The sequence below is a fragment of the Phoca vitulina genome, unplaced genomic scaffold (genome assembly GCF_004348235.1).
Source record: "Phoca vitulina isolate PV1807 unplaced genomic scaffold, GSC_HSeal_1.0 scaffold114, whole genome shotgun sequence".
In the NCBI taxonomy this organism is placed as follows: domain Eukaryota; kingdom Metazoa; phylum Chordata; class Mammalia; order Carnivora; family Phocidae; genus Phoca; species Phoca vitulina.
In genome coordinates this window covers 55,963-68,995 of record NW_022589817.1, presented here as the reverse complement: position 1 = coordinate 68,995, position 13,033 = coordinate 55,963, and the positions used below count along the sequence as shown (strand labels likewise).

Here is a 13,033-nt window from a genome sequence, read left to right as displayed (position 1 = left end):
TTTTAAATGGTCCTAGGTAGTTTCCTGGCTCTGTGTTGCTCATTGGCAACTCTATATAGTAAACCCCTTAGCTTTTTAAGAATTTCTTTGTTCTCCCCCTCCCCCACACCTGCGCCCCCCCCCCCCCCCCCCGCCCCTCCGAGCTTTTCCACAATCTATGCAGTTTACCATTTAGAAGTAAACCTAAATTTCTTCTAATCTTAAAATTGCATAGATTGTGTAAGACAGAACATAGATTTAGTTACATTTGGGGGGACGGGCAGAGGAAAAACATTAAATATTAAATATACGCTTCGTCTTCTTAAGACCCTCCTCTGTAGAAACATTAAAATAGGGTGGAGTAGGGAGGGGAGGGTGGAGACGGAGAGGGGATATGCGTTTCAGGATACAGGAAATACGGTAAGCGCGAAACCCGGAGGAAGCTCTGTGCCTGGAAGGGACCCGCCGCCATCTCAGGTCTCGGCCTCGCCGGGCCCAGTAGAGAGAGCTGACGCCCAGTCCTATAATCCTTATGGGGGATCAACCTTGTGCCTCCGGGAGATCCACGCTCCCACCTGGAAATACCCGGGAAACCAGGCCTCCAAAAAAGCGCTGCCTCCTAGCTCCACGGTGGGATTATCCAGAAGGAACCCCCAACGGAGGTAGTAACCCTCTTCCCTCCGCACCTTCTCCTGCATCACCGGGCCTGAAATCGCACCCTCCTCCTCCGGAGAAGTAGTAGAATATACTTATCCCACCCCAAACCAGGTCAGGTTCTTTCTTTCTCATCTTGAACATCCAGGCTCTCCGCAACTTAATTATGCAATTTCCCAGATCTCATTCCTCTTTTCTCTATTCTTTCCACGATTTCAAAATTGAAAAACAAAATAAACAAAAAAGGGGGCATTAAATAGCTCTTTCACAAAATACGTTTGGGTGAAATTATGGATATTTATAGACATTAATTAATTATTTTTAATATATTAGCTGTGATAATTGTGGTTATATTTTTTAAGAAATAGATTTAAATCTTTTGATATGCTTAAAAGTAATTCAGTGGGGCCGAAGTGGGGGTTACAAACAAAATGTTTATGAGTTGATCATAACTGGGTAATGCATACGTGGAGATTCATTATACTGTTCTCACTTTTGTGTATATTTGAAACTTTTCCATTTAAAAAGAGTCATTGATTCAAGATCAATAACATATGGAAGGCCTCATTCCTATGCTAACAGGCCTAATTCCTGGCTGACAGAGGGTATTCTAAAGTTAGTCGTCAGGAATGTATTTCTCTGTGTGTGTGGCAGGAAAATTTCGTAAGTAAAAAAAAAAAAAAAGAAAGAAAGAAAAAAGTTATATTGTGGTAAGTGTAAACCCAAGTGCTTGTTCAGGGTATGCAGGGATCACTTAGGATGGACAAAGTCATTTTGCCTGGTTGTAATCATGACCCATCAAAAAGGAAAGGGGAACTTTGGGTGCGCCTTAAAGGGTGAGTGATATCTGTCTTGTGGAAAGGGAGAGAATGCTTTTCAGGCCTGGTGTTTCCAGGACAAAAGCCCCAAAGCAGGCTTCTTCTGTGAAAAGCTTGGGTGTAACTGAATCTTGGAGAAAGACTTGGAGGTGTGATAGAGTGTTGCAGGGCCTTGAATGTTATGCTAAGGAGTATGTAGTTTAATCCAAAGGTGGTGGTAACCGTTGGTAGATTTTCTATCAAGTGATGTATTTTAGGAGTCCAGTTTTTCCTATCAGAGGAACAACCTTCTATTTAGATGACCTTCTAGAATGCAAAAAAGAAAACCAAATCTGACCCAAGCGTCACAGATTCTTGTAATCCAAGGAAACAGGGCATCCTTTCTTCATTCATGCAATAAACCATTATGGAGCCCTTGCAAAGGACTAGGCATTGTGCTGGGAGCTGTAGAGAATGGATGACAAGGCATGGTGCCTGGTACATAGTAGGAGTGAAACATATTTGAATAAATAAGTCAATAAATGCTAGGATAACAGTGGAAACTAAGGAGGCTCTGGACTTGGGACTTAGAGATAGTGCATAGAAAAAGAATGAGCTCTGGTTTTGCTTGAAAGCATCATCCAGTCATTCCTTTACACTCTGATTTGCCTCAACTTTACTTCAATGTCCAAAAGGGTAATGGTGGTAGGGGGTAGGGCATAGGGATAGCAGTGCTCAGATAGAAAACAAAGGAGATTGTGCAAGGCAAAAAGTTCAAGAGCTACATAATTTCCTCTAGTGATTCAAATCATTGAAAATTGTAATAATAGCACATATTTACTAAACATTTTTTATGTGCTAGACCCTGTTCTAAAGTGCTTCCAGAATCTATGCTCTTAATTTGCAGTAGACCTCTTTTAATACTATCCATTTAACTGTTTTACAGGAATATATAATAGAAATGGGAGCATGGTAGATCATAAGGACTTAGGAGGCCAGGGAAGAGAGATGGACAATAACAGAGGAAATCATTTTACCTTATTTTATTATTTTTCAGTCTTTGAGGGATTGCAGAATGACTCCATTTCCTTGGTGCATTCATAAAATGGTTCATCTAGTGAAGACAATGAAGATTATTGACACCGCTGCCCTGCTTTTTCTGATGTCCTGCACCAGGTAATTGTGTTTTAAGGTAATTTATTTACCAAAACACTTATTAAGGGAGGAAGAGGAATAAGAGTTGTAAAAAGAAATAGCCAAACAAAAAACAAAGCTAGCACCAAATGGTAAAATTGAAACTTATTTTCTACATTATATGAAACCACATATACCATATAATAATAATGTAATTTATAAGCTGCTTTGTTAGATTCACTCCTAATTACCTTATAGTTTTTGTTGTTACTGGGAAATGTGTAAATGTGTTTAAAACCCATTTTCTGATTTTTTGCTGGTAAATGGGAACATGATTGATATTTTTACATACTGATTTTATATGCTACAGTCTTTCTGAATTCTGTTTGTTCTGATAATTTATAGATTTTCTGGGATTATATGTTAATTATATTGTGAATAATGGCAGTTTCTTGTCACTATTTCTTTTTTTAGCTTGTCTTACTGTGCCAGCTAGGATCTTCACTACAATGAGAAACAGTAACAGTGATAGAGGATTTTCTTCTCTTGCTTTTGAATTTACAAGGGAATTCTACAAATGTTTCACCATTTTTAGATTTGCTTCTTCAGGATAAGGAAATTCATTTCTAGTCTTAGTATGCTGAGACATTTTAATTATGAAGGAATATGGAGTTTTTCTCCATTAATTTGAGAGTGTGACCATGTGATAAATTACAGTAATCAATTTCTAATGTATTTTCTGATTTTGGTTTCATCACCCTCACCACTGAATATGTTGTTTTTAAAATTTTTGTTTTAATCTTTATTATTTTCTTTACTTGCTTTATGTTTGCTCTTTTTCTAATTTTTCTTCTGGACTTTTAGCCCAGTGACTATCAAGCTCCTTTTCTAAAATAAGAATTTATGACTATAAATCTTCTACTACATATGATGTTAAAAGAATTTCACAGATTTTTATATGTAGTATTTTATTGTCATTCAATTGTAATTTCTCTTATGATTTCTTTTCTGACTCATGAATTTGTTTAATTTACAAACACATGGGGCTCTTTTGTAAAAATCAGATTGTGAAATCATTAGTCCAATTACCGTTAAACTTCATCTTATTTTTTGCTTTAAAATGTTTTTTTTATCTTTCTGATAAGAAAAAGCAAAATTATATATGAGCTTCTCATTCCAAAAGATTTTGGCCATGTAAAACATTTCTTTAACTACATAGAAATCTTTGTGCATGTTTTTGAATGATGGAATTATTCCTGATATTTATATTTGAGTTCTTAAACTATTTATATGGGTTTTTTTGTTGTTATTGTTTTTTTTTAATCTCAAGTTTTTATTTAAATTCCTGTTAGTTAACATATAGTAAAACATTAGTTTCAGAAGAAGAATTTAGTGATTCATCACTTACATATAATACCCAGTGCTCATCACAAGTGCCCTCCTTAATACCCATCAACCATTTAGCCCATACCCCACCTACCTCCCTCCATCAACCCTCAGATTATTCTCTATAGGTAAGAGTCTCTTACGGTTTGCTTCCCTCTCTCTTTTTTTTTCTCCCTTCCTCTGTGTTCATCTGTTTTCTTTCTTAAATTCCACATATGAGTGAAATCAAATGGTATTTGTCTTTCTCTGACTTATTTCGCTTAGCATAATATACTGTAGCACCATCTACATCGTTGCAAATGGCAAGATTTCATTCTTTTTGATAGCTGAGTAATATCCCATTATGTATGTATATATATATATATATATATATATATATATATATATATATATACACCACATCTTCTTTATCCATTCATCAGTAGATGGGCTTTGGGCTCTTTCTATAGTTTGGCTCTTGTTGATAATGCTGCTATAAACATCGAGGATCATGTGCCTCTTTGAATCTGTATTTTTGTATCCTTCGGTTAAATACCTAGTAGTGCAATTGCTGGATCATAGGGGAGTTCTATTTTTGACTTTTTGAGGAACCTCCATACTGTTTTCCAGAGTGGCTGCACCACTTTGCATTCCCACCTACAGTGTAGGAGGGTTCCCCTTGCTCCACATCCTCGCCAACACCTGTTGTTTCCTGTTGTTAATTTTAGCCATTCTGACAGTTGTGAGGTGGCATATCATCGTGGTTGTGGTTTGTATTTCCCTGATGATGAGTAATACTGAGCATCTTTTCATGTGTCTATTAGCCACCTGTATGTCTTCTTTGGAGAAATATCTGTTCATGTCTTTTGCCCATTTTTTAACTGGATTATTTATTTTTTAGGTGTTGAGTTTGATAAGTTCTTTATAGATTTTGGATAATAGTGCTTTATCTGATATGTCCTTTGCAAAAATCTTCTCCCATACTGTACATTGCCTTTTAGTTTTATTGAGTGTTCCCTTTACTATGCAGAAGTTTTTATCTTGATGAAGTCCCAGTAGTTCATTTTTGCTTCTGTTTCCCTTGCCTTTGGAGACGTATCCAGCAAGAAGTTGCTGTAGCCAAGGTCATGGAGGTTGCTGCCTCTGTTCTTCTCTAGGATTTTGATGGATTCCTGTCTCACATTGAGGTCTTTCATCCATTTTGAGTTTATCTTCGTGTATGGTATGAGAAAATGGTCCAGTTTCATTCTTCTGCATATGGCTGTCCAATTTCCCCAGCACCATTTATTGAAGAGACTGTCTTTTTTCCATTGGATATTCTTTCCTGGTTTTTCGAAGATTAGTGGACCATAGAGTTGAGGGTCCATTTCTGGAGTCTGTATTCCATTCCATTGATCTATGTGTCTGTTTTTGTGCCAATACCATACTGTCTTGGTGATCACAGCTTCAAAATATAGCTTGAAGTCCGGAATCATGATGTCTCCATCTTTGCTTTTCTTTTTCCGGGATGTTTTGGCCATTCCAGGTCTTTTGTGGTTCCATAATCGTTCTGGCTCTGTGAAAAATGCTTGTGGTATTTTGATAGGGATTGCATTAAAAGTGTAGGTTGTTTTGGGTAGTATAGACATTTTAACCATGTTTGTTCTTTCACTCTATGAACATGGAATGTTTTTCCATTTCTTTGTGTCCTCTTCAATTTCTTTCATAAGTGTTCTATAGTTTTCAGAGTACAGAACATTTATCTCTTTGGTTAGGTTTATTCCTAGGGATCTTATGGTTTTTGGTGCAGTTGCAAATGGGATTGATGCCTTGATGTTGGTACATTTTTGATTACTGATTTCCTTGCTGATTATGGGTCTGTTCAAATTTTCTAATTCTTCCTGTTTCAATTTTGGTAGTTTGTATGTTTCTAGGAATTTTTCCATTTCTTCCAGATTGCCCATTTATTGGCATATAACTTTTCATAATATTCTCTTATAATTATATTTCTGTGGTGTTGCTTGTGATCTCTCCTCTTTCATTTGTGATTTTATTTCTTTGTTCCTTTCTCTTTTTTTGATAAGTCTGGCTAGGGGTTTATCAATTTTCTTAATTCTTTGATCTGTTCTGTGTTTTTTTGTTTCTATATTGTTTATTTCTGCTCTAATCTTTATTATTTCTCTTCTGTTGGCTTTCGGCTTTATTTCTTGCTCCTTTTGTAGCTCCTTTAGATGTAAGGTTAGGTTGTGTATTTGAGACTTTTCTTGTTTGGTGAGGTAGGCATGTATTACAATATACTTCCCTCTTAGGACTGCCTCTGCTATGTGTTTTCATTTTCATTTGCTTCTTTGTACTTTTTTATTTTCTCTTTAATTTCCTGGTTAACCCATTCATTCTTATTAGGATGTTCTTTCACCTCCATGAATTTGTGGTCTTTCCAAATTTTTTCTGGTTTGACGCTAAATTTCATAGCATTGTGGTCTGTTATGCACGGTATGATCTCAGTCTTTTTTGTACTTGTTGAGGCCTAATTTGTGACCCAGTATGTGATCTATTCTGGAGAATGTTCTATCTGCACTTGAAAAGAATGTGTATTCTGCTATTTTAGGATGAAATGTTATGAATATATCTGTTAAGTCCATCTGGTCCAGTGTGTCATTCAAAGCCATTGTTTCATTTTTGATTTTCTGCCTGATGATCTGTCCATTGTTCTAAGTGGGAGCACTAAAGTCCTCTAGTATTATTGTATTATTGTCAGTGAGTTTGTTTATGTTTGTTTGATTTACATATTTGGGTCCCAAATTGGGGATAAATATTTACAATTGTTAGAAATTCTTGTTGGATAGATCCCTTAATTATGATATGGTTCCCTTCTTCATCTCTTCTCACAGTCTTTGGTTTAAAATCTAGTTTTCTGATATAAGTATTGAGACTCTGGCTTTCTTTTGACATCCATTAGCATGATGAAAGGCTCTCCATCCCCTCACTTTGAATCTGCAGGTGTCTTTAGTTGTAAAATGAGTCTCTTTTAAGCAGCATATAGATAGGTCTTGTTTTTTTTTTTTATCCATTCTGATACCTTTTGTCTTTTGATTGGAGAATATAGTCCATTTACATTCAGATTGTTATTGATAGATACGAATTTAGTGCCATTGTATTAACTGTGAAGTTGGTATTTCTGGATATTTTCTCTGTTACTTTCTAGTCTTTGTTGCTTTTCGTCTCATTTTCTCCACTCACACAGTCCCCCTTAAAATTTCTTTCACAGCTGGCTTAGTGGTCATGAACTCCTTTAGTTTTTGTTTGTCTGGGAAACTCTCTCTCTTCTTCTATTCTGAATGACAGCCTTAATGGATAAAGAATTCTTGGCTGCATATTTTTCCCATTCAGCACATTGAGTATATCATGCCACTCTCTTCTGGCCTGTTAAGTTTCTGTGGATCCATCTGATGCAAAGCTGATTTGTTTTCTCTTCTAGGTTAAGGAATTTTTTTCCCTTGCTGCTTACAAGATTCTTTCCTTATCTGTGTATTTTGTAAATTTCACCGTGCTGTATCTTGGTGTTGGCTTGCTTTTGTTGATTTTGATGGTAGTTCTTTGTGCCTCCTGGATTTCGATGTCTGTGTCCTTCTCCAGATTAGGCAGTTTTCAGCTATAATACCCTCAAATAAACCTTCTGCCCCTTTTCCCTTCTCTTCTTCTGGGACTGCTATGATACAAATGTTATTACACTTTATGGAGTCACTGAGTCCCTAAGTCTACATTCGTGATCCAGTATTTTTCTTTCCTTCTTCTTTTCAACTTCATTATTTTCCATAATTTTATCTTCTGTATGACTGATTTCGTTTCTCAGCTTCTTCCATCCTTGTGGTCATTGCATCCAGTTGGTTGTGCATCTTGGTTATAGCTTTTTTTATTTCTGCCTGACTAGTTTGTAGATCTTTTATCTCTGCTGTAAAGTATTCCCTAGTGTATTCTATGCTTTTTCTCAAGTCCAGCTAGCATCCTTAAGATTGTTGTTCAGGCATATTACTTATAACTGTTTTGATTAGATCAGTGGCCATTACCTCTTGGTCTTTCTTGTGGGATAGATTCCTCTGTCTTGACATTTTGCTTAGATCTCTATCTTCTGTGTGTTCAGAAAGAACTGTTACATTTCCTGCTCCTGAGAGTAATGGCTAAATTAAGAAAGATTATATACTGTCCAGAGCTTGGCACTTCAGGAAGTTTTTTTTGGTGTATTTTGTGTGTACTCTGCTGCTGTGTTTTGGCTGCTCCTTCACTTAGGTCAGTCCTCTGCAGAGTTTCTCCTTGCCTACAGTGGGGAGTGTTTGGACGTTGGACATTGAGTGGTGGGTTTTAACTAGGTGTGTTTTGATGTGCTTGTTAAAAATGGCTAGATCCTATTTCCCGCAAAGCTGAAGTTTTCCAGTACTCTATGATCAGTAGACTTTGTGCAGGGGGTTTGTGCTGGTCTTCTGGGAGAGGGGCCTGCTGTGCTGGTTCTCAGGTGGACTTGGCCTAGTGGAGATGCATCTACAAGGTACAGTGGGGTGGGGATTGTTATAAGCAACTGCAGCTTCCTCTGGGGGTGCTGTGTTGTTTGTTCACTGAAGTCTGTCTGTGCTGATGGATGGGAGGGAAATGGCCTCACCCCACTCTCATGTCCCCAAAGAGGGGAGTTCATGCCTGCTCCTGTTCAGGAAGCCCTCACAGAAGAGCGAACTATCTCCCCCTGTATGTCCCAAGATTCCATCAGAACCCTGTCTGTGTCTGTGCCATCCACCTGTCTGGTGGCACAGTATTCCTGTGTTTTATTTCAAGGGTGCAGCTGGGTTTCAAAACTCCAACAAATTTTAGGAACCTGGCAAGGTGCAAACCCACATTGATTCTCTGGGGAAGGTCTCACCACACTGTGGCTCAGGTCAGTTTGTCCCAGAAAAGCAGCCGCATGACTGTGCAGGGGTTCGGCATTTATGGTAGACCTCAGCCAAAAGCCGGCATCCAGGTTAGCTGCCTTCAGCAGGTTCCTCTGCTAGTTTGCTAATTAACAGTGCTGCTCAATGGTGCCCATTGTCTGTTTCATCCCCTCTCAGGTTATGCCACCTCTCCCAAAGAGGGGAACTGTCTCTCCCAGTGCAAACGAGGGTATCCTCAGACCATGCTGTCCACTTCTGGGCCTCTACCCTCTTCCCTAGATGAACACTACTGTGCCCACCTGGCACAACCCCAGCGATGGCGCAGACTTCTGAAACTTCAGACTTTGAGCTCCACTGCTTGTAAAAACAAAAAATAATCAGCCCCTCTCCTTTTCACAGTCAGTGGTTTTGGGGAAGTGTGTTTCTTGTGTAATCCCCTGCATGTTGGTTTCTCTCTCTCTCTTTCTCTCTCGATCCTCGCTCTGTGATAAGGCCTCCCTCCCTTCCGAAGCACCTGCAATTCTCTTCTCCCTCAAATCAACTGTCTGCAGCTCCTACCTTCCATGATGTGGCGCTTTTCTCCCTCTACATGTGCAGTTTGTTCTCAGTCCTCAGAGCAATTTCTTGGGTGTTCAGAATGATTTTATATTTATCTGTGTTCAAGGGACAAGGCAAGCATAGGGTCCCCCAACTACTCCACCATCTTAACTCATCCTCCTCTAAACTTTTTATTTTGATCTAATTTTACAATTCAAAAAAATTGTTAGAAAAAAAAAGAATATTACAAAGAACTCCCATATACTCTTTACCCAGATCCACCAGTTAACATTTATCTATGTTTGCTTTTTTTATTCTCTATTTCTTTTTCTCCCTCTCATACCCCTTCTCCCTCTCCCTGCTCTTTTTTCCTTTACTCCTCCCCCACCCATCTCCTCTCCTCTACCTTCCCCTCTTCCTCTGCCCTTCCCCCTCTTCCTCTCTCTCTCTGAGCTATTTAAGAGTTCCTAGCAGATATCATGCTCGTTTACTGGGAAATACTTCAGTGCATATTTCCTCAGAAGGATGACTTTCTCTTAAATAATCTCACTACATGTGTCAAAATAGAAATTTGACATTGTTCCAGTTTTTGTTTCATAAACCTTTATTTTCAAGATTATCCAATTATAATCAATGAAAAAGGGATGTGTTTGGAAGAACATATATTTCAAATGGACAATGCAAGCTATATAAATAGTTCTTTTTTGTCTAGCTTTATTGAAATATATTTGGCATATAACATTGTTGCAAGTTTAAGGTATACGGTAAGGTGATTTGCTCTATCTATATATTACAAAATAATTACCACAATAAGTTTTCACAGTCATCTCACACAGTTATCATTTTTTTTCCTCTGTGGTGAGAACTTTTTTTTTTTTTAATTATTTTTTTAGAGAGAGAGAGCACGCGAGCGGGAGGGGCAGAGAGAAAGGGAGAGAATTTTAAGCAGGCTCCATGCTCAGCACAGAGCCCAGTGCAGGGCTCAATCTCCTGACCCTGAGATCATGACCTCAGCCGAACTCAAGAGTTGGATGCTTAACCGACTGAGCCAACCAGGTGACCACTGTGTGGTGAGAACTGTTAATATCTACTCTCAGCAACTTTTAAGTATACAATATAGGACTGTTAATTATAGTCATTAAACTATAATGTGAACTATACTATAACTATACTATAACTATAATTGTAATAAATATGTATACTATAACTATATTATTAACTATAGTATAATGTATGTCATGCTATATATGTATTAGATATCCAGAACTTATTCATGTTACAACTGAAAGTTTATACCCTTTGACCACTTTCACCAATTTCTCCCACCCTCCAATCTCTGGAAACTACCAATGTACTCTCTGTATTTATGAGTTTGTTTTCTTTTTAGTAAGATTCCATGTATAAGTAAGATCATGTAGTGTTTTTCTCTATCTAACATAATTCACTTAGTATAATGCCCTCAAGTTTTATCCATTGGGTTGGAAATGGCAGGATTTCTTATGGCTGAGTAATATATCATTTTTATATTTACATTGTATTTTCTTTATCTTTTCATCTGTCAGTGGAGACCTAGGTTGTTTCCATGTCTTGCTTATTGTAAATAATGATGCAGTGAACTGGGGGTGCATGTGTCTCTTCAAGATTAGTGATTTTATTTCCTTCATATATATACCTAAAGGGGACTTGCTGAATCATATGATAATACTTAATTTTGTTTCTTTTCAAATTTTTATTTAAATTCTAGTTAGTCAACATATAGTACAGTATTGGTTTCAGGAATACAATTCAGTGACTCATTACTTACATGCAACACCCAGTGCTCATCATAACAAGTGCCCATACCCCACCACCTCCTCCATCAGCCTTCAGTTTGTTCTCTATCTTTAAGAGTCTCTTATAGTTTGTTTCCCTCTTTCTTTTTATTTTTTATTGCCCCTCCCATATGTTCAACTGTTTTGTTTCTTAAATTCCACATTTGAGCGAAATCATATGTTATTGGTTTTTCTCTGACTTACTTCGTTTAGCATAATATACTCTGCCTCCATTCACGTCATTGGAAATGGCAAGATTTCATTCTTTTTGATGGGTAAATAATATTCCATTGTGTGTGTGTATGTGTATATATATGTACACATAAACACACACACACACCACATCTTCATTATCCGTTCATCAGTCAGTGGACATTTGGACTCATTCCATAGTTTGGCTATTGTTGATAATGCTGCTATCAACATCAGGGAGCATGTGTCCCTTTGAATCTGTATTTTTCTATCCTTTGGTTAAATACCTAGTAGTGCAATTGCTGGATCATAGGGGAGTTCTATTTTCAAACTTTTGAGGAACCTCCGTACTATTCTCCTGAGTGTCTGCACAACTTTATATTCCCACCAATAGTACAAGAGTGTTCCCCTTTCTTCACAGCCTTACCAACACCTGTTGTTTTTTGTGTTGTTAATTTTAGCCATTCTGACAGGTGAGGTGATATCTCATAGTGATTTTGATTTGTGTTTCCCTGATGATGAGTGATGCTGAGCATTTTTAATGTGTCTGTTGGCTATCTGGATGTCTTCATTGGAAAAGTGTCTATATATGTCTTTTGCCCATTTCTTAACTGGATTAATTGTTTTGTGGGTATTGAGTTTGATAAATTTTTTATAGATTTTGAATACTAACCCTTTATTGTCTGTCATTCGCAAATATATTCTCCCATTCTGTAGGCTGCCGTTTAGTTTTCTTGATTTTTTCCTTCGCTGTGCAGAAGCTTTTTATCTTGAAGTCCTATTAGTTCATTTTTACTTTTATTTCCCTTGCTTCTGGTGACGTGTCTAGTAAGAATTTGCTATGCCCGGGGTCAGAGGGTGCTGCCTGTGTTCTCTAAGATTTTGATAGGTTCCTTTCTCACATTTAGGTCTTTCATCCATTTTGATTTATTTTTATATATTGTATAAGACAGTGGTCCAGTTTCATTCTTCTGCATGTGGCTGTCCAATTTTCGTAACACCATTTTTTGAAGAGATTGTCTTTTTTCAATTGGATATTCTTTCCTTCTTTGTCGAAGATTAGTTGACCATAGAGTTGAGGGTCCATTTCTGGGTTTTCTATTCTGTTCAGTTGGTCTATGTGTCTGTTTTTGTGCCAGTACCACACTGTCTTGATGGCTACAGCTGTGTAATACAGCTTGAAGTCTAGAATTCTGATGCCTCTCACTTTGGCTTTCTTTTTCAACATTCCTTTGGCTATCCTGGGTCTTTTGTGGTTCCATACAAATTTTATGATTGTTTGTTTCAGCTCTGTGAAAAATGTTGAGGGTATTTTGATAGGGATTGCATTGAATGTGTACATTGCTGTCTGTACTATAGACTTTATTTATTTATCAGAGAGAGAGAGAGACAGAGAAAGAGAGAGAGAAAGAGCACAAGCAGGGGGAGGGGCAGAGGGAGAAGGGAGAAGCAGATGCCTCGCTGAGCAGGGAGCCCGAAGCAGGGCTTGATCCCAGGACCCTGGGATCATGATCGCAGCCAAAGGCAGACTCTTAAACCAGCTGAGCCACCCAGGAGCCCTAGTATAGACACTTTAACAATGTTCTTCCAGTCCCTGAATGTGGAATGCTTTTCCATTTCTTTGTGTACTCTCCAATTTTTTTCGTAAGCGTTCTGTAGTTCTCAG

General features: G+C 37.7%; 1 protein-coding gene across 3 annotated transcripts; it reads left to right on the top strand.

The window, feature by feature from the left end:
• Positions 1-423: 423 nt before the first annotated feature.
• NBDY (negative regulator of P-body association) lies at positions 424-10,297 on the top strand. Of its 3 annotated transcripts, none has more exons than XR_004298578.1 (3): positions 424-747; positions 2,488-2,606; positions 10,258-10,297. XR_004298578.1 is itself a non-coding variant. In XM_032398252.1 (2 exons), the coding sequence occupies exon 1, from the start codon at positions 512-514 to the stop codon at positions 716-718; it is 207 nt and encodes a 68-aa protein (XP_032254143.1). In that variant the 5' UTR covers positions 424-511; the 3' UTR covers positions 719-747; positions 2,488-3,749. The 3 variants fall into 3 exon arrangements, 1 of the variants encoding a protein (XP_032254143.1); XR_004298579.1 differs by lacking the exon at positions 10,258-10,297 and adding an exon at positions 3,039-3,749; XM_032398252.1 differs by lacking the exon at positions 10,258-10,297 and having other exon boundaries at positions 2,488-3,749.
• The last annotated feature ends 2,736 nt before the right edge of the window (positions 10,298-13,033 follow it).